Source organism: Emydura macquarii, unplaced genomic scaffold (genome assembly GCF_026122565.2).
Source record: "Emydura macquarii macquarii isolate MOO-44397 ecotype Brisbane River unplaced genomic scaffold, CSIRO-AGI_Emac_v2 contig_3603, whole genome shotgun sequence".
NCBI lineage: Eukaryota > Metazoa > Chordata > Testudines > Chelidae > Emydura > Emydura macquarii.
Genome location: NW_027133740.1, coordinates 3,542,477 through 3,567,884, shown reverse-complemented (window position 1 = coordinate 3,567,884; position 25,408 = coordinate 3,542,477). Strand labels below are relative to the sequence as shown.

The 25,408-nt window shown below is 40.0% G+C and overlaps 2 protein-coding genes across 5 annotated transcripts in view; one reads left to right on the top strand and one right to left on the bottom strand.

Moving 5' to 3' along the window:
- Positions 1 to 16,880, top strand: part of MFN1 (mitofusin 1) — a 41,381-nt gene extending 24,501 nt beyond the window's left edge. For 3 of the 4 annotated variants that reach the window (XM_067536475.1, XM_067536474.1, XM_067536476.1), the window contains 7 exons: positions 5,582 to 5,686; positions 6,804 to 6,906; positions 8,182 to 8,411; positions 9,496 to 9,651; positions 11,104 to 11,300; positions 14,224 to 14,358; positions 16,035 to 16,880. In XM_067536475.1, the coding sequence (XP_067392576.1) occupies positions 5,582 to 5,686; positions 6,804 to 6,906; positions 8,182 to 8,411; positions 9,496 to 9,651; positions 11,104 to 11,300; positions 14,224 to 14,358; positions 16,035 to 16,104 (996 nt within the window). In that variant the 3' untranslated portion in view covers positions 16,105 to 16,880. The remainder of the gene's footprint in view (positions 1 to 5,581; positions 5,687 to 6,803; positions 6,907 to 8,181; positions 8,412 to 9,495; positions 9,652 to 11,103; positions 11,301 to 14,223; positions 14,359 to 16,034) is intronic. The other variant, XM_067536477.1, reaches the window with a different exon arrangement.
- A 2,460-nt stretch (positions 16,881 to 19,340) lies between these two features.
- Positions 19,341 to 25,408, bottom strand: part of GNB4 (G protein subunit beta 4) — a 109,487-nt gene continuing 103,419 nt past the window's right edge. Inside the window, exons 9-10 of the mRNA XM_067536485.1 lie at positions 25,119 to 25,335; positions 19,341 to 24,449 (exon numbers count right to left, since the gene is read on the bottom strand). Of these exons, the coding sequence (XP_067392586.1) occupies positions 24,343 to 24,449; positions 25,119 to 25,335 (324 nt within the window). The 3' untranslated portion in view covers positions 19,341 to 24,342. The remainder of the gene's footprint in view (positions 24,450 to 25,118; positions 25,336 to 25,408) is intronic.

Here is a 25,408-nt window from a genome sequence, read left to right as displayed (position 1 = left end):
GATGAGAATAGAAGGTCTTCTATGTACATGCACTACTCTGAGCGAGCTTCTGTACCATCCAGGCAAAGAGAGATGTTCCTCCTGAACAGTACCATCAGAAACAGCTTTATCGCTAGTACCCCCCTTAACAGATCCTCCAGTACCTTACAAATCGAAGCATTCACCTCTGTCGTCCCTGTCATCAGAGCAATCTAAATCCTTGGTACCATCCACTTTCAGAGACCATTATGTCAGTTCTGACACTCCACTACCTCAAGAATTTATGTACTTGAAAGATTTATTTGTGGTAGAAGAACCAGAATCTCTGCTGATCAAGACCAAGACCCACTCAATCATTGGATTTTCATCTTATCACTGGTACAGACTAACTTGCTAGCATTTTCAGTTAGGGCTCCTCCACTGGTCTATGAGGAGGAGGGCCCCTCAATTCAGTCCATTAAGCCTTTTCAGTTTTGCTACAGGTTTCTCTTAACCCAACTTTATAGGAACCTTTTCTATATTAGTTGCAGAGACAAGGAGGAATCCTGGGGAAGTGCCGGTAACAACTTTGGATGTCACCGCAACTCCCATATGGATGCCCCTAGTGGCTATAGTGAGATTCCTGGGCTGCTGGCTGACAGCAATTTTCTAAGGCTTGGAGCCTAGCCTGACCAGACAATAGAAAGACAGTCTCTACCCCCTCAGACCACTCTCCAGCACAAGGAGACATTTGAGGAACAGGAGGCTTGGGCAGATGAGCAGGCTACTTCTCAATCTGTCATCTCCTCATCACCAGATGAAGTGCTAATGTCTCCTCCACCGTCTCTGGTTGATGACTTAAAGCAATTCTAACACCTCATTAAACATGTGGCAGATTTCCTTCAGATACCACTTTGAAGAGGTCAAGAAATTGCAACTCAAGTTATTGGCCATCCTTTAGTCAGCAGCACCAACCAGGGTTGCCCTCTCGATCAATGAGATGCTTCCGGATCATGTGAAAACAATCTGGCAGACCCCAGCAATAGTATCACCAACTTGCAAGAAGTCTGGCAAAAAAGACTGCCCCCACCAAGAACTCATAATTTTCGTTCTTTTTGCTCCTGACCCCAACCTAATTCTCTGGTGGTTGAGGCAGTGAATGAGAGGGGAAAACAACATCATGCCAAGGCAACCCTGTATGACTGAGACCACCACTTTTTGAATGGAAGTCTTATTCATTTGCAGCCCTGCAATTTTGGATTGCCAAGGCGCTCATAGCCAAATACAAGCACATGAGCTATGCAAAGATCAGTGCAGTTATTGAACACTTTCCTCTGCATCAAAGAGAAGAATTTCAGGCTGTCTTTGCTGAGGGACAGTTGCTAGCCAGGGCATCCCTTCAAACGTGCTTAGATGTGGAGGATGCCATTCTTTCTGGGTGGCAGTTGTTATGCACAGGATATCATGGCTTCAGCTCTCCAATTTCCCAAGCAAAGACCAGAGCACAGTAGAGTAACTTCCCTTTGATGGTCTGTAGTTGTTTTCGGAGAACACAGACAAGTCCCTCTGTACTCTCCAAGGCTCCAGAACCAGTCTGCAATCTCTGGAGATTTATAGCCCTGAAAATTTAGTAGATCGTACACTGCCCAGATATCCTGTTTGATACAATTTTCCCAGGTTCCAGAGACCCATAGAACCCCCTAGAAAGAAACACCGGTTCCAGAGGAAGAGAACCACAAATCCATCTGATTAATTAATACGCAAGAAGCTTCATTATCGAAACATCCGTTTTGATGAGGTGCTCAAAGGTTTGAATCCTTCCCACTTTGTAGCCTACCAACTGCAACAGTTTGTCCACCTCCCACATTTAGAAACAGACTCCCATTTTCAACATGCATGTGAGGAAATTACTACATACAGATGGGTTTTGGAGATTTACATCAGGCTGTGCCATCCACTTTACATCCTTTGCCTGCCCCCTCCCCCCCCTTCCTCTGGGGACTCTTCTCACAAGCTCCTACTGAGACAAGAAATAGACTCCTTCTTCATTTAGGGGCAATACAGCTCAATACAAAGGGGGAAGGATTTCTACTTGAGGTATTTCCTTGTATCAAATAAAAATAAATGAGACTGACTGATTTTATATTTAAGGTTACTAAACAAATTCGTAAAGTCTCAAATTCAGGATGGTGACACTGGCAACAATAATTCCTTCATTAGACTAAGGAGATAGGTTTTCAGCCCTCAACATACAAGACTGATATTTCTGTATTGCGATACATGCATCTCGCAGAAGATACTTGCATTTCCTGATAGCAAGGGCATAACTATGGTAGGCGCCTGCCCACTTTGAAAGCAGGCCTACCCAAGCTCCGCTTAAGCTACCTACGCAACTGGAGCTTTCTCGGCCGGTGGCTTTCCCAAACTTCCTGCTTCCAGTCACATGACTGGAAGCAGGAAGTTTGGGAAGCGCTTGTTTTTCGGCCAGCCCACACATGTCAGCTGGAGGCTCTGTCAAAAAATCACCTCTGGCTACGCGCCTGCCTGATAGGCCAATATCACTTCCAATATCAGGTGCTTCCTTTTAGACTCTCCTCAGCTCCAAGTGTGTTCTCAAAAGTTCTAGTGGTGGTGGCCACTTACCTTCGTCATGAGGCAATTGTAATATGTGCAGGCCTCAATGATTAGCTATTCAAGGGTTCATTTATGAGGAAATGCTGTCAGCTGTCCAGAAAGGCCCTCTGTTTGTTTCTACAGTTAGGATCCCAGCTTCCCAGTTCAGAAATCCGCACTGATCTCCATAAGAAAATACACTTCATAGGGGCATCCATGGATTCACTGACTGCCAGGGCCTGTGTTCCCATGGGCAGATTTGTAACCCGGTCAAAACTTGTCAGAACAATTCAAGTGAGCCCTCAAACTTCAGTGAAGAGAACAGTGTTCAGCTCCTGGGTCATATGGTAGCTTGCACTTGTGTTACAGATCATGCTTGGTTATGCCTTCACTGCTTTGAGGAGTGGCTTGGGACAATCTACTAACCAAGCAGATACAGCTTCAGCAGACAAGTTTCTGTTTCCTACCAAGTGAAAGATTCCTTAGACTGGTGGAAAGATCACTACAATGTTGGTGCCGGCATTCCATTTCTCCAGGTGATGCCAATGATCTCAGTTACTGCGGATGCATCACTGTTGAGATGGGGGGGGGACATCTTGATGTTCATATAATCCAGGATAGATGATCGCCTCGAGGCTAATCTCAACATCAGCTGGTTAGAGCTAAGAGGGTCAGGAATGTCTCCATTTTCTGCCTCTCATTGGAGGGAAGTTTATCAAGATCATGATGGACAACGTAGCCTGTATGTTTTATATCAACTGGCAAGGAAGAGCAAGATCCCTCTCTTTGTGTGCCAGAGCAATAAAGTTATGGAATTGGTGCATAGTCCATCGCATTCCCTTTTCAGCAATGTACCTTGGCATGCAAAACACCATGGTCAATGTCCTTAACAGGTGTGCTTCTCTCAGGACTGTGAATGGGACTTGGACCCATTAATCCTAGATGACATATTTAAAAAATGGGGACATCCAGAAATGGACCTGTTTGCCACTGTCACAAACAGGAACTGTTGTCTGTTTTGTTTAAGAGGGGATTTAGACCTCTATTCCCTGGGGCATGCATTCCTCTTGTTTTGGATGAAGGGCCTGTATTATGCATTTCCCCCAATACCTCTGAGTAGAACAAAGCTGGGGTTATTTTAATAGTTCCATCATGGCTGAGACAGGCGTGGTACCCTTACCTGTTTTGATCATCCTCTTGTCCAGCGATTAGTTTTCTGTGCACCCTTACTCTCCTCCCAAGAGGCTTGGCAAGTGTTTCTTCCCAACCTGGAAGTTCTCCACCTCAGGGCATGGCTACTTGATGGTTCACAGGGATAATCTTACTGGTTCTGAAGAGGTATAGCAGGTGTTACTAAACAGCAGGAAATAATCTATCCATAGTACTTCAGAAGTGAAAAAGATTTAGCTATTGTGAGAAAACCAGAGACGTGAACTTGAATCTTCTTCATTTTCACTTTTCCTGGATTAACTCTTCAATCTGTTTTCTTCTGTTGTATCAGCTTGCTTGATCAAGGTTCATTTGACTGCAATAACAGCCTTTCATTCTCCAGTGGAAAGGTTCTCAGCATTTTCTCACGTTACAACTATAAGGTTCATTAAAGGACTGTGGAACCTTTTCCCTCAAGTAAAAGCCCCCACTCCAGTTTGGGATCTTAATCTAGTTCTCAAAGGTCTCCTAAAACTCTCATTTGAACCACTGGTGATCTCTTCCTTACTGAACCTATCTATGAAGATGGATGTTTTTAATAGCCATTACATCGGCTCAAAGAGTTGGAGAAATCGGGGCCTTGATGGCAAATCCTCCTTTTATGGTATTCTTTCTCTACATCCACTCTCTAAATTCCTGCATAAGGTGTCATCCAAGTTTCAGCTGAACCAGACTATCCATTTATCTTCCTCTTGTCCACCTGCCCCCCCCCCCCCCCCCCCCCCGAAACCACATAACTCAAAAAGGAAGCTTCTTTCCATACCTAAGACATCAGATGAGCATTGGCTTTCTATCTAGATAGGACCAAACCATTTTGCAAGTCTCCTAGACTATTTATCTCCTTTGCGGACAGATCTAAGGGATACATTGTTTCTATCCAAAGGCTATCGAGGTGGATTTCAGGGTGTCGTATTACTTGCTATGATGCTGCCAATGACCAACTTTCTGCTAAGGTATTGGCCCACTGTACAAGGTCAAAATCCATGTCAATGGCCCTGCTTAAGGACATTTCAGTAACTGAGATCTGCACAGCTTTTACATTGTCTTCAATATATAATTTCTTCACACACCATGCCTTGGTTCATGCCTCTTGATCTGACATAGCAGTTAGCAATGCAGTTCTGTCTTCAGTACTGGAGTCTATTCTCTCCGCCTTCTGGGATACTGCTCTGAAGTCTCCTGAAATGAAGCACCCATAGGGACACTACTTGAAGAAGAAGGAAAGGTTACTCACTCTGAGCAGTATCAACTGGATTCTGCTTTATGAAGTAATTGAAGGGAGATTTCACTCAGTTCACCCTTTGTCTTCAGCTTTCAGGTGCCATAAGGCAATATCCCAATTGGCCACTACTGCTCAAATAGATTCTGATCTCCCGTGCATGGCACAACTGTGCACAGAAGTGGAATATGTGTAGATAATGCATCTCAAAGACCACAGTTACTGTAGGTTGGTAAATAGCCATTCTTAAATTACTCCTGGAATCTTCTTTAATGGAGATGTGTGGAAAAATAAGATTGAACTGCTGCTGATAGCTCCTTTTATCTGTCAGATCTAGCTAATTCATGAGGTGCTCCTTACTGAGATCTGCACAGCTTTTATATTGGAGAGGGTTTTTAAACAGCAGATTGCTAGCTGTTTGCATTTTTTGATTAATCGTCAAAATGGGCAAAACATTTTCAACCTAAATAATCTAGTGTTTCAGTTAGTATTTTAATAATTTTCTCTTTTGTACTCTGTTTTAAAAAAAAAAAATTAATGACGAAATAGTCTATTGCCATGTCTACATTTTAACATTTTCAGGTCTCTTCTGCAATGACTGATGAGATTTGTCGACTCTCTGTTTTGGTTGATGAATTTTATTCCGATTTTCACCCTTCTTCACAAGTATTGAAGCTGTATAAAAGTGTAAGTTGTTCCTGAGTGGTTTGATGAAGATAATTCTTGTCATTCACCTTGGCTCCTAGTTGTAGCTTTTACTATGTTGGTTTTAATAATTCATGCAGTGTATATTGCTTTGTGTAGGTGGTGTTCTTCCTTGGGAAATAGGCTAGCCAATGTATCTGTGTATATCTGTTATTAAATTAGATCACAATAATTAGAGATGGTGGGGGAACGTTGCAAAAGATTTTGAAATTGTTTCCATTTAGGGGTGAGGGGGAGGAATTCAAATTTTTTGTTAAATTTTTTAATTGAAATTTATATCAGAATGATCACTGAAACTTTTATTTACTGTTTGCTTAATATTTCCTGGTTTTTGGTAGATGTAACACTTTGCTAACCACTTTGAGAATGTTTTTGATAATAATTTAAATTACAAAAAGTCACAAATTCACTGAACAGAATGTTGTGTCAACAATTCATGGAAAATTTCACTTTTAAAAAGGCCATCTTTTGCTGTTAGAAATTCAAACAGCTCTAACAGTAACTTTTAAAAGGAGCAGACACTGTAAGATTAGCCTCCTGAGCCTGAGAGAACTCTTAGGCCTGATAATGCTCCCATTGGAGTGAATATCAAAACTTCCATTGACTTCAATCTTGTGGAATCAGACTCCTATTGAGCAAATACTCTACGCTTCTAGGATTGAATGAGGACTCTACCTACTATCACTGCTCCTCCCAAAGCATTTATACTGTGACGTCCACCAATATTACTGAGATTGGTTTATCTTTGTTCAGGCCATTGAGGGGGTTTCCATCAGACCATGACTATTCTGATTTTGTAGAGCAATATAGTGGCATTATGTTCTTTGAAACAGTTATATTGACAACTGATACAAGTTTTTCAGCTACCTTTTTAATGATCACGATGTTATAGAAATCTGCCCTTTTTGTAATTCTAGTTAGTTCATAATAATTTATCATTTGAGTCCATGGTCATTCTCCATGCTCTTCTCCCCATCATGGATAACAATACGTTCAAAGACTATAGGGATTTTTTGTGTTTAACATATCTCAAAATTGTTCTAACGTAGCTGGCTTGCTGACATGAACTTATGTGCACGCTTTCTTCATGAAACATTAGGAACTCAACAAACACATAGAAGATGGTTTGGGAAAGAACCTGGCTGACCGTTGCTCCACTGAAGTCAATCAGTCAATGCATCAGTCACAGCAGGAAATGATTGGTAATATTTATAGAGTAATGTTAGACCTTCACACAAATATGAGTCTGAATGTGGGCCGTCTCCAGCTCAACCTCAAAAGGACTTTGCCTGCTTCTAGTTATTATTTGTATTGGGTCAGCATCTGGAAGTCCCAGTCATAGATCACGGGCTCATGTGCTAAGCACTGTACACATGAATAATGGAGAAACAGTTCCTCTCCTAACAGTATTTAATCCAAGTAAATTCCTACTTTTACTTTTTTCTCTCTAGATAATTACATACTATGACAGGGATTTACTGGATTATATTCTTAAAATGCTTTACAGCTCCAAAGTGCTGTGCAACTGTTACTTCCCAGGGAGTTTGTGGGGATTGGGTAGGAATAATTATTATTCCAACTTGAAGAAGCTGAAACAGAGGGATTAGTTTATTTCCCTATGGTCACACAACTGAGTTAGTGGTAGAGCTGAGATTAGAACACAGGACTTCCCAACTCACTCTTGACCTGCTCCCTGTCTTTCCTTCCTTTGTATTTTAACCTGTGTATGGTTAGCTTAGGGACGGGACCTGAGTAAAATAACTCAAGTTAAAGATATAGACAATATCCCGATTGTCAGATGATAATATTTCTGCAGTGTAAGCCTTACCCTAGTTCCCTTGGTTCAAACTAGAATTTTATCACATTTTGGTATGAGCTTCTGTTTCTGTACTCCCTTTTTGTCCTTTATGGTGGTAGCTCAGATATGTTTTGTTAAATGCCTGTCCACTCATCCAATCTGAACTGATTCCTGGTAATGAAACAGTCAGGTCTTGAGGAAATACATGAAGCCTTCAGTGATCTATTTCTGAGGTCTTGAGAAGTCACCTCTTCCTTATTTCTCCCCAAGACTATTGGGATTGGCCAAGTTGTTGTCTATCCTTGTCTTCAGGACTCTAGCTTGAGATCTTTCTGGTTGGTTCAGTTCATCTCTGACCATTTTTTCCTTTTTGTCACCAATGCCTTTCTCAATGGCTTTTTCTCTGCCCCCCACCCCCTTTTTTTTTTCCTCTGGGGTGATCGATAGTTTATCCTAATGGGACAGACAATGTTTAAACTATAGTGCATAGGCTGAGCATTCTCAATTATGATGAAAATAGCAAAGTAGACAGATCGGGAGTTAAGCCTCAGTTAAAACTATTGCTTAGGGATTTGAAATTAAAAAAGCCAGGTACAGAATTAGTGCAACATGTGACCATCCCAAAATGGAGTCAAGTTTTGCATGGTAATTCAGTTTTGCTAATCCACTTCGTTTTTAGAAAATCTGAAGCCGTTATTACCTTCTGGTGTTCAGAATCAGCTCCATTTGCTAATTCCATGCAGGAAGTTTGACCTCAGTTACGATTTGAACTGTCACAGTCTGTGCTCAGATTTTCAAGAGGATATCATGTTCCGCTTTTCCCTGGGGTGGACCGCACTCGTAAGCCGCTTCCTGGGCCCAAAGAATGCTCATAGGGTGCTACTGGGGCTGGCAGATCCAACCTCACAGGTGAGAGCTTCCCAGGTTTTTCAGAATTGATTTGCTGATATTTGATGTTTTCTATATATTGTTTTACATTTGCGTTAATGATTTGGTGTGTTGTGTCTGCTCACTGTGATCCCTTTGTCTGAAGCTTGTTTTGGTGAGGGTTGTCTTTATTGGATTAATATTCAGGGATGAAATGGAGCCAGAACGTCTTTTTAGTACTTCCTGCAGCTGCTACATGCTCTTGGGAACTCTGAGTTTTGACTTACCTCTGTATCTAACCTTGTGGTCACCTCTTCATTTACAGCTTTTGCATAATTAAAATGGAACAAAGCCCAGTCCTGTTTCCCTTGACCTTATGGACTGTCTGGCTAGTTGGGGCAATGGAGTTGTTTTAAATGTCCATGCTATAACAAGTGGAAAGAAACTATGGTTTCCTGCTGTTGTGATAAATGTAGCGATGATGGCCCAGACTGCAAAATAGGGATCCAGATGTTATCCTTCCCCTCCCCCCTTGTAAAGTTTGAGCGGCTGTTCAGATCTGGGATTTTGGTTCAGCCCATCAAGAGGCTACCATAAAATTTGGATCCAGGGTCCAGTTAGGACTTTGCCCTAGCTTCAAGTAAAAAAAAATGGGTGGATGCGTCCATCTCCAGGGGAATGAAGAGTTGAGAGAACAAGGTGGGCAGGGGGCAGCTAGAATAGTGGGGAGTGGATAGGAGTTGGTGAGGCATAGTGGGAATCAAACAGAACTAACTACAAGTACATGCTAGAAGCTTTAATTATATTGCAGGAATTTGCAGCAGCTCTTCCTCTCTTGTCCCACCCCTGTCTTGCTTGATGAGAAAACCTTCAGGAAAGGCCCATTTCTTGTTAACTTACTAATCAATTTATTGAACAACTATCTAAACCTCCATTACTGGTGTTCAGGATGAAAAAAATTAGCATTTTTAAATCTCCCAGATAGTCTTACCCACTTTAAAAAAAAAAAAAAAAAAAAAATTCAATCTTTAACCCTGCATATATGAAAGAAAAATAAACAATAAAACCATTTGCTCTACAGTTCCATAATGTTTATCACTCAGTTTGCTTTATTCTGCTCTTCTAGATCCCTCGTTCTTTAGCCACCACCCCCTCTGCCACCTGCCTTCCTGCCATAACTCCAGAGAATGTATCACAGGAGGAACTCATGGTTTCTTTGGTAACAAGTTTAGCTTCACTAACATCACGGACCTCTATGAGCATCATCATTATTGGAGGAGTGGCAAGTAGCATTAGCACCTTAACTATAATAAAAAGCATGGCAGAGACTAGACTATTCCAAATGTACTCTTTTTAATGTTTGCTGTGCCATCCCTGATGCATAGAATTGATGTTTGCTTGTTAGAATCAGTCTTGTTAGCAATGGGCCTAGTCCTCAGCGGGCGTGAATCAGCATAACTCCATTCAACTTGTGACTTAAATAGAGCTATGTCTAATGAAGTTAGTCTTATTAAACAGATACAGTTGAACAATATGTTTTCTAGATTCTCTTTTAAAAATTATCTTCATTAAAGGATACTGCATCTGTTTTGCTTAGCCCAGTGGTATGAAAGTTCTGTCTTTATGATTTAATTATCTTTATTCTTTAAACAAAATTGCTTAATGTTTAAATGATACCCATTAAAGCTTTCTCTTCCTGTTCATATGAATACACGGCTGCTGGTTGACAGACTCCCTTCCATAAAATGCCCATACAGCTTTGCTCATAAATGACTGCTTTCCAGCAAAATGGCTACTTCCAGCAATAGATTCGGAAGTGCCAGTTTTTATTAAACTTTCATCCTCTCTCATGTGCAGTTGGATTAAGTAAAATAGGTGCACTTTCCTTGCAATCATGGGCGAAATGTAAAAATTAATATTTAGCATGGTAAAGAATTGTTTGCTAATCGGTTTGGCCAAGGTTTCTTTGTAAGTGGCTACAAAATAATCTCAAATAGTTAAACTGAGTGATCAGTTTTATTAGGTTTCTTTGATATCTATGATTTTTTTTTAATTTACTCTTCATAGGCAAAGGCTCTAGGAAACAGATTCTTTACTCTGTTTAACCTATGTGACTTTACACCATGGTTCCAATCCTGCAACCCTTACTCATGTGAGTCAGGGAGACAAGATCTGTGATATTAGAACCACTTTGCAAACTAAATGGGGTATCTAGGATAAATACCTTGTTTGTCTAATGCAACAAAATATTTACATCTTCATGGCTAGATAGCACTGCTGGTAAAGGGTATAAAATGCATTAATGCTAGTAGTATGTAATAAAAAAACTGGCTGAGTAGGGTCATGCTGAGACCTATATTTATTCCATATACGCTCAGTTTCTAAATTATAAAATGGCTCAATTTGGAATTGATGAGAGCTTTGTCTCTTACTTCATCACTAGCACTAAAGATTCTGTCTTCTAAATCTAGCTGACCCAGTTCTGCAGCTGATGAATGAAGCAGAAGAGTCTAGCTTCTTTTTATGCAGCTGCCTTGCTCTGCAGTGTTCCCTGAATGAAAAACATGTTTTGTTAATCCAATCGGACAGAAAGGTACTAAGGGAGCAAATACCTTGAGTAGGAAGGTGACGCTTTTCTATCTTCTAATTATGGCCCCACTCTCTGACACAATACATTCTATAGTGCTACTGTCACAGACCTTGCTCAGGTCATGAAAAGATGTTTCTTTTTCAGGTTTGGCGAACTGTTGGCTGGAAACTCATCTGTCTTTCCCTGAGTATGTATGGATTGTTGTATCTCTATGAGAGACTAACTTGGACAACTAAAGCAAAAGAGAGAGCCTTTAAACAGCAGTTTGTAAACTATGCTACTGAAAAATTGCAGATGATTGTCAGTTTTACTAGTGCAAATTGCAGCCATCAAGTCCAACAGTAAGTATTACACTTGTCATTGTAGTCACTAATACAGGAAATACATTTCAGTGGATAATCTATGTGCATGAATTTGTCAGTGGAAGTTACAATAGAGAATTGAAAAGATGCCTAAGTGTAAAGGTTTAAATGTCAGCTTGAAATCTGTTCAAATTCAAAACATGAGCTAAACTTGTTTCCTTTACTATTGTGGCAAAGCATCCCTCTTTTTTCATTTTTTTTGTTTTGTTTTTACACTCCTGTTTTGCACTTCACAGTTAATTGAAAAGCCTCATGCAATCACCGTTACCTTTCCGACGATACGGGAGAGAGTGAAAATGACTATGCATAAAATGGAAAAAAGAAATATTATTTCAGTTATAGTTGCCTTAGATGGTGTTTGTACAAGAAAGCAGGGGAGACTTCTGAGACGTGTGGCTTTTAAGTTCATTGAGCCCCTTTAATAAAATGCTTTTTTTTTTTTTTTAATGAAGGAATTTTATGGATATTGTTTCACAGGAAAGAATCACACTTCTGGAGCTCTGGTTTTATTAACCTTGGTTAGTGTGCTCTTAACTCTCTCTACTCAATTTAGATGTGAATTAGACCAGCTTAAGGAGCAGTCACCAACAAGTTTCCTTAGTGCCTAAGCACTTACGTTATGCAATTTGCATTAGCACTTAGCAGCGAAAAATATTCCATGCTGTTGCCGAGAGATGAAAATAATGCCCCTCTTTTCCCATCGTTCAGAGACGTTTTGACTTGTACCATAAACGCACTTATGGAATAAGGATGGTGGGACAGATTCATGCCTAGCATCATTCCATCTACGTCAGGCTGACGTTGATTAAGTTATGCCAGGGATGAACTTGGCCTGTAACATTTAAGCCTTTCATCTTACTTTTAAGATGCCCTTTTCTTTTGGATAAATGGGGGATTTACATAATAAGAGAAGAGACACCTCAGATAGCTAGTACAGCATCACTGTCTAATATTTGAAATCATAGTTATTTTGTACCTGATGATAACTTTGCTTATCCTGGTAAAATAGCAGAGTGTATATTACCCCTAATGTGTATCTGTGCATCTATCTATCTATGAGGATCTAGATTCTCAAACGCTGTAGGCAGTTTCTTTGCCAAGCAGCTTACTACATGAATATGAAAGTATGGCTCTGTTCTTATGGGCAGCCATAGCTGCATCCTTTTCACTAACACTGACTTAAGACTCAGGGTGGCTTGGCTTTAGAGCCTTAACCAGTTTAACAAAATGCAAAGTTCTGAAAAGACTGCTTCAAGTGCCCATATGTCTCTGTTGTACCGCAGCAGTCCTGGACGTTTTGTAACATGTCCTGGTGTCCCAGGTACATCTTCTGAGCCAGCAGAATTGTCCTGGTTTTTCATTTAATCTTTCCATATGTTTTTGATTTTTCATAACTACAACATTTGTTCAATGTTGCTGTGCCTAGCAGAACTTGCTCTGTATTTACTAGGGACAGTAAAAGGAATGTTCAATATGGTGAACAAGGTTTGAAGCGATGAGAAAAGTCAGATGACTGTCGACACTATTAAAGCTGTTGGTTTGCTCACTTTGACTGTTGGTGACACTAGTGTGTCATTATAAACTTGTTCAGATGCTATGGGCTAGATTCAAAAAGATATTTAGGTGCTGAACTGCCTACGTGCTTAAATCCAACAGCTTTCTGCATGCTGAGTGGTGGGAACTTAAGTGCCTAAAGTCTTGATGCTGCCCTCCAGCTGACTAGTTGCTCAGATTCCTTGCTCATGGCAAAGTCCCTGTGGCTTTCTCAAACTAGGTGTTCTCCCACCTGTCACTTGTTGTCCTAATCCAATAAGCGTGGTCAGAGCATGCCTACCAGATCATGCCTCGCACATGCTATTGTGTAGGAGGGTGTCTCCGGGATACCCGCTAGTCTGGCAGCTAAGGCACTCACTTGGAGACCAAAGTTTGAATCCCTGCCCTGCCTGATTTGGAGCAGGGACCTGGGATGCGGGAGGTTCAGTTTCAGTTGTGTCCTAACCACCAGACTGTAGAGTCACTCTCTTTATCTCCGGTCCAATGGCTATTTAGTTATTTATACAAAGTGGAACATCTCCAACAAGAGAGATTGAGAGACACCCATTCCAGAATAATCAGTAACCTGGCGGTCAGGGCTCTCACCTGGCAGGTAAGAGCACTAGGTTCAATTCCCTGTTCCGAATCAGGTAGAGCAGGGATTCTACCTGGGTGTTCCACATCCCAGGTGAATGCTGTAGCCATGTCGCTATCAGCTATAGAGTTCCCTTCTCTCTCTCTCCCCCACTTCCCCCTGACTTGACTCAGGTGCCCAACTCCAGGAGAGGCTTCCCAGAAATAAGTATCTCCCTTCAGCCTGGCAGTTAGGCACCAAGCCCCAACCGTGTACTCTGCATTTCATTCTTGGCTAAGTTAGGTGTCTCCCTGCTTAGCTAGTTGATTCTGAGAATACAATGTCTTAGACATCTAACGCTCCTCATGCATTATATAGGGAGCCTGGGCACCTAACTCGGAGCTGAGAATTCCATTAGGCAGCAGACGCCTAGGAGTTAGGTATCGCAACACCTACATCCCTTTGTGAATCTAGCCCCAAGTTAATAGTGAAAATTCACTATTCTGAGAACTGTCTGTGTTGCTTTGGAGTCAGGAGTTGGCAGTAGCAACATCGGTCTGCATTTAAAACAAGGTCTGTATTGTATTGTTTTTTCATGGTCCTAAAAACGCCACCACCAGAGCATCCCTGCTTCATTGATTTTTGAAGATAGTCCCCTTACTCATTTTTCCTCCTGTCTTTCTCTATGCAATTGTGTATAGCAGTTGGTGGTGGTTCTGATTGCTTTGTTCTACCCATGGGCTCAATGTGGCACAAAGTATGGTAAACTGTGATGATAAACTTGTTTTCCTTTAGAGAAATGGCCACTACCTTTGCTCGACTGTGTCAGCAAGTCGACATCACTCAGAAAAACCTGGAAGAAGAAATTGCTAGGCTCTCCAAAGAAATAGATCAGTTAGAGAAAATACAGAGTAACTCAAAGCACCTAAGGTAATGATCCTTTTGTATTGATTCAGGCAGTTGCTTAAAAAAGAAATCTTGAACTAGGCAGCCGGAGAGACTATGAAATCCTGGCTTCACTGAAGTCAGTGGGAATTTTGCCATTGACTTGATTGGGGATTTCACCCCCATATCTGTAGTCATGGTGGTACTAGATCATAAAGGAAGAGCTTGCTGCTGCTTTCAGCTGTTAATGGTACCTGTCATTCTGACAAGCACCTTTAAAACTGTGGCACAGGATGAGGCATGGTATTACATATCTTCTTGCCTTGTTCGTCAATAGTAGCAATTGTGTCCTTTCATTGTTAGTCAGTTGTGTGTTTCTTTGGAGGATGTGGGGAAAGTCAGACAAATAGCTCCCCATCCTCATGTCAATGTTTTCCCTGTGCCTGGTTCTGTTTCTCTGCCCAGTAAAGATGGATTTCTCAAGAATACTTTATTTATCAAGCTCCAACAATACCTGTCACTTCCCTGCTTGAGAAACATTTTTCCTTGGAAATGGGGCACGAGTTCCTAAGCAGGGCCTTGGTACAAAGCTCCCTCCCTAGTACTCTTAGCTGGGAGCAGAGTAATGTCCGCTCCTGTATCTCATCCCAGCAAGCCCGTCTCCTTTCTTGATCCCTTCCTAATACCATTTGACCCCAACCCCTTCCAGCAGGCTGACAATGCACTCTGCTGCCTCCTCACTTAGCAGCCATATGGGGCAGCTCTTGGCTTTGTGTCTGTTTCTCTTCGCCATTGTGTGCTGTTCTCAGGCTGAGTCCCTTGCTCCACTAGGGCCATTTTCTAAAAATGTCAGTTAAAAGATTTGGCTCTACCAGCATTAGTTATAGGAGCCCTAGTGTAAACAATTTAGGTGTATTTTAACCCCTTGTTGTGTAATTCTGCATGGGCTACACTAATTGAATGGTGTTGAAAGCATTGTCAGTGGGCCACACCAGGATTTCCCAGTGATGCCAGCAATAGTGAGACATTCTTAGAAAGTGTTGCTATTGTAGACAGGGACTGCAAGAGGCAGAGATGCAATGGATGGTGGGTTTCTTCTTGCTCCCAGCAACATGAAATCCACACTCCTTTCTAGCACAGTGATTCCTCATGCCTGTGTGAAAGGCTTAGGAACTAGCCTCTCCTGAAGGTGTTACATACTCAGATTAACCAGTGTCCCGAGGTTTAAAGGTTTGTCTACACTGCGCCAAAACGAAACAGTGCAGGAGTCTGAGTCTGGGTCAGCTGACTCAAGGTCATGGGGCTCATGCAACAGCACTAAAAATAGTAGTGAAGTTCCTACTCAGACTGGAGTCTGAGTCCCTTCCCCCTCATGGGAGCTCCAGCCTGACTGGAACCATCTTCACTGCTCTTTTTAGTCCCATAGTGCCAGGCTAAGTCTTCTGACCTGAGCTTTGAGGTTTGCTGCTGCAGGGTGTGTGTTTTGGTTTAGTTTGCAGTGTAGATGTACTCAGAGTCTAAGACCTTGACTGGGCAGAGCACATAGCATTTGTTATAGTGTTCTTCTGAGTCAAACACTTCTAGTGTCCTGCATATTTCATTTAAAAAGGGAAGAGGCTACAGGTTTTTCTGAGAGTTTGGATACATGCAAATAAAGCCTGGGTTTTGGATGATTTGGTTCTGCAGGTGGGTCAATCACTTCTCTCTTCTTTGTTTTACAGGAACAAAGCCATTCACCTGGAAAATGAGCTGGATGTTTTTACAAAGCATTTTCTTCAGCGAATTAAATAGACCAATCACTTCATTGGTGGAGTAACTGCCCGTAGGATAAAATTATAGAATGACACATTGCTCCCTTGTGGAGTCACATGAAATGACTTATTTTTTTAAAATTACCTTGCTTATACTTGTCAGACACTATAAAGCCCAGTTAACTTGTTGGCAATGAACTGTATCTAAAAGCTGTGGTAAAGAGAAATTTTGCAAGAGCACAATGATAATTTATATTTACTGACAAATACTGAATTCATTCTTCTGGAGACTTAACAAAATAAAGAACCCAACTCTGTATTATTTTGTTCTAGTATTTACCAGTGGCAAATCCCCCTTCCTGGCATCCAGGAGTTATGGATCGAGATAATCCATTCTTTCTCTCCCTCACATCAATATCAGTGTCTTTTAGAAATAGCCAGTGGTGCTAGATGCTGCTTTTTCATGTTTGTTTTATGAAAGAAAATATTAGATGAAGAGCTCTAGCTGTCCAAAAGTGCTTCTTAGGCTATCTGAATGCAGATAAAATCAATTGGCCTGGGCTGCAGTACCCCTCCTTTTGTTCACTTAATAGATAGACCTACCAGATTTTGTTGCTGAAATGTTGTACATGCAGAACTTAAGTATCTTATTCTCATCTACCCAGTTAAGCCTATGCTATTTTTACATGTAAATCTGATTCCTGTAGGTATTTTGGAAAGCTTTAAAAATTCCCCTATGCATGCTGAAGTAATGGAATGGGCAGTGTTCCTCACATGGTAGTAACAGGACTATTGAAAACCACAGTAAGTTAATGTGTATAACATTCAGGTGAATTGCCATCATGCAAGCCTGCATCTACGAAAAACAGGGGCCTATGTGTTTGGTCTAGACCAGTGTTTCTCAATTAAATTTGGCCACAGAACCCTTTTGAACTCCATAAATAATTGTGGAACCCCCCCAACTCTTAAGTCTTCAAATGTTGAAATAAGCAAAGGTCAGCATTTCTCAATTAAATTACACTGGATACCCTCTTCTGGAAAATCCAGGACATCGTCCCTTTTTCAGCGGCACGGAGAACAGCTGCTCACAGAACCACAATTGAGAAACACTGATCTAGACTCAGCTGAACTTTTGCATGATTTGGGATAAGGTTTTTGTCTGAGCACCCTCTGCAGGACTTGCTGTTTTCTAGTAACCTGGGCCTTGCAAGATTTCTCTCACTACATGATGAATATCTGCCATGTTCTGCTCTGAATATAATAAATTGAACTGCTCTTCAGATTGCATACACTGCAGAAACAGTATTGCATTTCCCTAGGGATGTTTTTCCATATTGGTTTCTTCCCTGACCAGTTGTTTAAGTACACTAGCCAAGATAGTGCTTAGTTACCTTAAGTTCCTAAAGTATTTAACTGCAGGCATGTATTTAAAAGAAATAAAATAAAAAATCTTGGCCCCTGGCTCCCTACAGCTTTTAAAAGGTGGTGGTGGGGAATGCAGTAGATGTAGTGATGGCAAAGTGCTTCTGGCTGCAGACCAATTACAATATCACCTGTATTTTATAAACAGGCTTTTAAAAAGTATTTGAGGAGGTGCACGCCTTTCCTTGTATTTTTCTTTTATGAAAGGCAGTGTGTAATGCAGCAAAATATTCAGGTTTAAAACTAAACTGCAGTGAGTGTTATTGACTGTGGTGGCTTAAAGCAACAGATTTTTATTGGTGCATGGATATTTGCTAGGATTTCTCCCTACCTTATGAGAAAGGGCTAATGAAATGCACTTTAAGACCCAGTAACCATACTTTATTTTAAAAGCAGGAAGTGATCACTTTTGTCATGAAGCATACCAAGCTCAAGTTGAAGTGTTTGTGTAGTGGTTTTCCTCATGGTAGAAGTGTGAGCATGCCACCCCATGACTTAAAAGGCAGAGGATGGGATGAGATGGGCCATAGCCTAGCTGGTTAATTATGCAATGGTAAGTTTACTCCTTGAGAGCATTTCTAGACAGGTTTTACCGCTGGTTTAATGTGCGTGGGGGAAATAAAATCCTGCCCCTTTGGCTTACTGAATTGAGTTAACTTCTACAATCCCTCCTTAGTGCATTAAGTTACCAACTACACTACTGCCCCTGGTTTAACCTTGACCCCATTCACTGGCAGAGGATGCTGTTTGATTTGAAGCATCTTGTACTCCAGGAGGTGGGGACAAGGTTCCTGCTGTAGTATGTGGCTCACAGCCAGGTTTTGATTACAGAAACTGTTCTACAGCATGAGACCTCTGTAATTCAAGTTTTCTTTAGCTTCTACTTCTGTGGAAAAATGGATTTACTTCATGACAATTGTCATGGCTGTTGTCTACAGTGTTGTTTGTTAGACAGCAAACTGGAAGATTTGATATCAAGTGAAGAATGACCTGGAGTGTAGCTCTGGAAATAAAATTACCTATGCTAAAAGAATTCTGAAAATGTGTGGTTCTTCAGAAAGGCGTGTGTTCTATTAAATTTAGAAGACTGCTCTGTTATTGCTATAGCTGCTCACTCCAGGCATGCATGACTCTGCTGTAGCTGAGGGTTTCCTGTTAACTGCGATGCTTGTATTTTTTAAACATTGTGATCCTGCTGCCAAAAAGTGAGTTCACTTTTCTGCCACTATTAGTTTTTATATAAGAAACAGGAGAAAAAAACATCAACTCCTTTCCAGAAACAGCAGCTGCCACCTGTTCCCCTTCTTCCTTGTGTCTCAATTTGTACAGAACCCTTCCTTTACATAAAAGTAGCTCAAACTAAGGGCTTACCCAGAATATTTAAAAGCTTGTCCCTTTTATTAGCTAAAGGTAGTCTGCTCTTCTCTCATAACATGGATCATTCCCCCCTCTTCCCTGCAGATAAAAACCCTCTAGCTATTGCAAAAAGCAGCACTGTTTAAGAGGGAAACTGAAAATGCTAAGTAAGTCCACACAGTAATGCTCAAGCTGAGGATAACATCTAAGTGCTTCAAAAAGAGTCACTTCAGCAAGAGGTAGGGTTTACTAGGTGGCATTTTGGAGATGCTGGGAGTAGTATCTCAATTTATGGATGAGTAGGGCTGTGTGTCCCAGCTTTTGTCTTCAAGCCTCAACAGTTGCAAGGGTATTTGTGTTGTACCTTAAATGTAGAGTGGAAATAGTAGCAGGCAAGGCCCCTCACAGCCAACCTCAGCTACTTAAGTTTGCTACATTCATCTTTATGTAACCACTATGGTATGGGGAAGGTTAAATAAATACACAGACACCAGGAAGTCCTGGTTAAAAGCACTTATTTATTGGTTACAATATCAACTCATGGTAACATCTTTTCACTGAGCCACTGTACAAATACAAAGAAAAGATCCATGGGGGAGAAAAAAAGCTATAAACAGAGTTCATAGCAAGTGTTTGGTTTTTTTAAAAACAGGGAAGTCTATATAAACAGCCCTGTTAAACAAGTGGCACAAGTCCCTGGTTTTAATTAGCTTAAATGAAAGCTTTAAGACTGTTTCTGAATACATACACAATCCAAAGGCAGTGCAGAATCACTTCTAATTGGTAACATTACTGAAGTTTTCCATCAAAGTAGTCAGCAACAAGTGAAAGTAAAATTAAAACCATTCGATGAGAAATACTGGGAATCTGAGCTAAGCGCCAAAATAAGAGTCAAGCATGTTCAAAAGCAATTAGTTTTTGGACACCTTTGGATGTAATATGTAGTACAAGTGTTCAGATGCTTTTTTTTTTTTTTTTTTTTTTTAAATAAAGGAGAAACAAATAGAGCACCATTGTATAAGTAAAACAAAGGCTTGAAATATCTAAGACTATTCCACTGAAGTCCATATTAGTCAAAACCTAAACATACTGTGTGGTATAAGGATGTCAGGCACATTTAATCTGTTATCAGTTATAATCAGTTAGTAACACTGTTCACACATTTACCATAACAACACTGCATTAACATTCTGCATGTATTTTACACAACCAGCAATTGGATAAAAAGGCTTGTGGTGCCTCTGAAGTGTAGGAAGTAGTTTGACCAGCATGCATGCCAGATTACTGTATACAAAGGGCACCATCAACCCATGCTTAATTACTTTTACAGGAAATGCTTTCTGCTACACAACCATTTCATACCAACTATTTGAATTAGTCAATACCTATTCTCACCAACATTTTAAAGCACAGCACTAAATCTAGTGGAAAATGAGTGTCCTCAAAGAGGAAAGACTAAGTACTCTTGGAATGTTTTTCACAATATTTTCATTCCACCCTAAAACGATGTGAACTTCATGATGGGACATGTGGTTACAATAACTGAATTAAAGAGTTAACTATTTCCAATCCATGCATTACAATAAGCATGTGAGGATTAGCTGGTATGTCAATTCAGCACTGCCAAATTAGGGTCAACCTCTCTCCTCAGAAGAAAGCAGTTCTAATGAGTTTTTCTACTCCCAATGGACTACTGAACCAGCAATTCTGTCAGATACTTAGTATCATCTGACATGCAGCAAGGCAAATGGTAACATTTAGGAGAAAAAAAGTCTGGAAATGGAGGAAAAAAGGTACACACGTTACCATACTAAGTGAATCTACATTAGCACAATGCCATTTAGAAGTTTTTTTTGTGGTTTCCATCATCTCACCCAGTATCTTTACCAATAAAGTGATAAAGGCAGAGTATACACGGGAGCAAGTTCCAACTGGAAGCTTGCTTGATCAGTATCCTTCACTGTAAAGTTAATCAACCTTAAAAAATGCTGACAGGATATGTACCTGCATTAAAGAAATTAATTCATATGAGGCACATATTTCCAGTTACCAAGTCATAGCTTCAATCAATTACATTTTTGCTAACCCACCTGATTTAAAGTACATTTAAAAATTGATTTAATATTAGAACAAAAACTGGAAAAAGTTTACTTTCCAATCAGTTACAAATTTTTGGCACAATAGTCATAACTATTAGTACTAAGTATTACTAATTTCAAAATCTAGTACATATTTTTGTAACCACAGTAATAATTTGAAATTAAGATAGCTCTATAGTTTGGCGGTGGTAAACTTTTTACAACAGTTTAATGTGTACCCCATTGTGCTGTAAAATCCACTACCTGTATTAAGCAACTAGTTCACCATCACGTGAACAGTTAGAAACTACACAAACCCGCACATCTGAGCTTATATTAAGCTACAAGTATACATCATCTTTTAATCTAAGAATCCCCATGGAGGCATTTTCTTTGAGATGCAGATGTCAGGGTGAAAGATTTCAAGTAAAACCTGCAAATGGTGGTTTTATTAATCTTTTTGTAGCAGAAAATGGGATTTGGTGCTCAGTTTAAAATTAAGCTGCATCTTAATAAGTGTATCATCTTGAAAATTCACCCATAAGCAGTACTAAAAAACTGAAATAGTTCATGTAGGTCCATTATATGGCTTCAGTTTAAGCAATAATAAATGTCCCACTACTATAAATGCTTTAAAAAAAAAAAAAGAAAAAGAAAAAGAAATAATCCAAACAGATTTATACCAGAACTCCAAACAGTAGCCACTATTTTAGTGCAAGTTGCCCAAGAGGCGTTAAACATTTCCTCAAGTGTACACTACCCTGCTGACATCTGGGATGTTTGCTTGTGTAACCAACACAAAGGTAAGCAGAGAAGAGACACACTGGGACCTGCAGCACTAGAAACACCACACTATATTTGATCATTGAAGGGCAAAATATGGTATCTTATAAATATTACCCTTTTAATTAAGTTTTAGACAGCCAAAAGCAGGCAGAATAGCTTCCAGAATGACAGTTTCCAGCCTTTTCATGCGGGTTTAAGCAAAACAATGAACATTATCGATTACTTAATATCTAAATGTGTTAAGTTCCTACATCTATACTGAAGTATAAAGGCAAATAGTTTATGATATTCAATTGCAAGTATGGGAAGTCTCTTTATGACAATTAGAAAGTCACTTCAAGATGCACCGTTTAATAGGGAACTAGTCATTTAAATTTTTTCCTCTTAGAGTTTACTAGCAAATTTTCAGAATGATTCACTCAAACCAGAAGCAGCTGTAAGTTTAAAAATCCAAGGCATCATTAAAAAAATATCAAGCGTTCTGCCTGACCTTAAAGAGCTGCTCTCTTGGAAAAGATAGATATTCCATAAATAATTCTGTTTATGCAAACAGATCATAAAACAAAATGATCTCACTGAAAAGTAAAATGCAGGTGAGTTTCTGTGATCTACAGCGTAACATGATTTTGGTCCTACACCATAATCTGCCTTTAGTAAGTGTATACTTCTCCAGCACGGGATGTGCTTTTTTTTTTTTTTTTTAACGGATACTGAATTTACTGCAGTTGGCACAGTTATTGGCACCTCCACCATTGTAAACATGGCATATTTACAGGCACAGTCCGGAAGTACTGAAATTAAAATTACCAGTGGTAGAAACTTCACAAACAGTGGTCTCAGCAACAATCTCTTTTCATATTACAAAATGCTGGGCACTTACGTTTACAAGCTGACCCGAAGGATATTTGGACACATCACACCTTCAGGTGGGGGCAGCAGATTAAACGTTAACTTTTGGATGTATGGTAATTTGTTTAAATACACATTATTTAAAATAAATCTCTTAAGAGAAAGAACTGCCCTTTCCTGAAAGTATCAGGTATTTTCATGCCCAACTCAGATTTCCCTCAGGGACATCCATCACAAGCATGAATGTACTGCCAGCACCGAAGTGTTATTGATCTTCATGGGTAGTTGCAAATGGGTTTGAGTCACATGATTTGTCATACCTACACAAGAAGAAAATGCTTACTAGTTCAAGTTCTCTCACTCAGTGCCTTTCATTTTATAAGAGAATCATATTCAGATCAGCAGAGATCAGGCATACAGGAAGTGGCTTATTTACTGTCAGTTTGCAGAATGGCATCTAATAAGATGCCTAGGCACAGACCACTGTGGTAAATGAATAGCAGGATTTTAAATTTAGAGTGAAGTTCTTAGAGAGATCACAGAGATTATCAAAAAGGCTACTGTTCCCTGTAGATAACCTGATCACCACTTCATCCACTATAAAAGACAAGCATGTTCTGTTGTGAAATGTTAGGGTGAACCTCTTCTACCTTTGCAGTTCTAGTAAGGGATTCACTGTACTTCCTAAGCCATCTTTAGGAAGTCATCTTAGAGAAAACCTCTTCATTTGCTGTAGTAGTTGAACAGCAAGTTTGAGTACACTTTTAAAAAAGTGTCTTCAGTCAACTCCATGCTCGAATACCACCTCACTAGTGCAAGGCAACTGGAGTTTGTAGTGGATCAGAATCCTCTCATTTACAATTGCACTGTCAAAAGGAAAAAGCACTCAACCAGTTAGTGACAGTAATATGTTACCTGACATGTACTCTGTTCAACTTAAAATAACTTACATGAGAGGCTGAAGGAAGGAAGCTCGTACACTTCTGACACCAGGGTGTTAAATCCTTATTTTAAAATATATATTATATACCTGATGGCATTAACATTCTCTCGGTGCTGGGAGGCCATGGTTGCTGATGGATGAACCAGGAAACACTGACTGGAAGGAGTAACCCCCATGCTTAAATAGACAAATAGGTCTAGAAGTGAATAAGTAAGGCGCTAGGTATCAGGGCCTTTTTAAAAAAAAAAAAAAAAAAAATTAGTAATTCAAATGCCTTCCATTATAAAAACACATACATACCATTGGCTTCACTTTATCTACAGTAAATTCACAAAAGCGTTTAAAACAGCAATCTAGTTAATCCACTACAAAACTCAGACGTGACATCTCAGGTTAAATGCAAAGCTATAAATGTAGTTCCTTAAAAAATGCAAACATATTTCTTTACATACAGACAAATGTTACATGATTGGCTGCTATAATGTGTATATTCTGTTATGTACAAAAAAAGTACAGAATTAGCAGACTCTGAGCACAAGCAGAAATCCCTCAAGGACAATCTAACCAAACCACCAAAAACAAAAAAAGACTTGGCTCTTATTTTCTCAGTCACCATGATTATGTGTGCTGGCCTGTCCCCTTTTTAAAAGTCAGTGATTTCTCCACCCCCACCCCTATTTCTTCACTTGATTTTTTTCTAGTTTACAGAAAGCCTTTTGTGTAATAATCAGTGAATAGAAAAACTTCACCTGCAAATACAAGGTAGAAATGTTATTTCACAGCTATAGGCTGCAGCATTGATGTCTCCAGATCTCAATGGAGAATGTACATGTTAGTCTCCCAGTTAATTCCAGATTCTGAGAAAACTGTCCCAAGACCCTGTAGCTACAGCCATGCCATCATCAGTAACACCTAAACAGCTGACACGGTTGTCATGGCCAGCAAGGACACCTGGAAAAGAAGATGGAGCAGGTTAACAGCTGAAACTTTTAAAGTTTTGTACATTACTTTTCAGGTTTACATTCATCTCAAGACATGCTGGAAGAGGGTTGCCTTTTTTTATTTTATTTTATTTTTTTAAAAAGAGTGATTAAGTGACAGAAGTATCCTCCCGTGTTTTAGTCTAAAAGAAATATTCGCTCCTCAGCATTCTGAGTTAGCTCCTATCTTGGGAAGCCCTGAATCCTGGAACCAAACAGTTAAGATTTTTTGCACCTGGATTTTCCCAGTATTTAAAAAAAAAAAAAAAAAATCAATAAATCATGTGTGCTGGCAATGTCTATACCAAAACCAGACACAGAACCACTTACTGTACACAACAGAAAACCTCATGTCCCTTTTTTAAACATCACTATTACCAAATGTGAACATATGAAAAGATAAAATCAAGAAAACAGGGATACAAATCCAGACATAAAACTTTAAGTTGAGTAACTGACCTTTTAAAGGAAGCAGTGAAGATTTCACAAAGATTTCACAATTCAGCAGCACCTCTCAGGTATCAGCACTGACTAGCAGTGAACTAGTTTTACATTTAAATACAGAAAGTGGAACGTGTTCCATGACAGAATTCTACTGAAGAAAAACAACTGCAGCTCACTGCAGATACCATTTACCAACCTGCTCTCTCCCCTTTCAGAGTATCCCACACATTGCAGTTGAAGTCATCATAGCCTGCTAGCAAGAGGCGGCCACTTTTTGAGAAGGCTACAGAAGTGATTCCACAAATGATATTGTCATGGGAGTACATCATTAACTCCTGATCTGCACGCAGGTCAAAGAGTCGACAAGTGGCATCATCAGAACCAGTTGCAAATGCATGTCCATTGGGGAAGAACTGAAAATGGAAATGAGACAGGAGTTTGACACCAGAGAAAAGTGATGCTCATGTACCGTTTCAAAGAACAGCA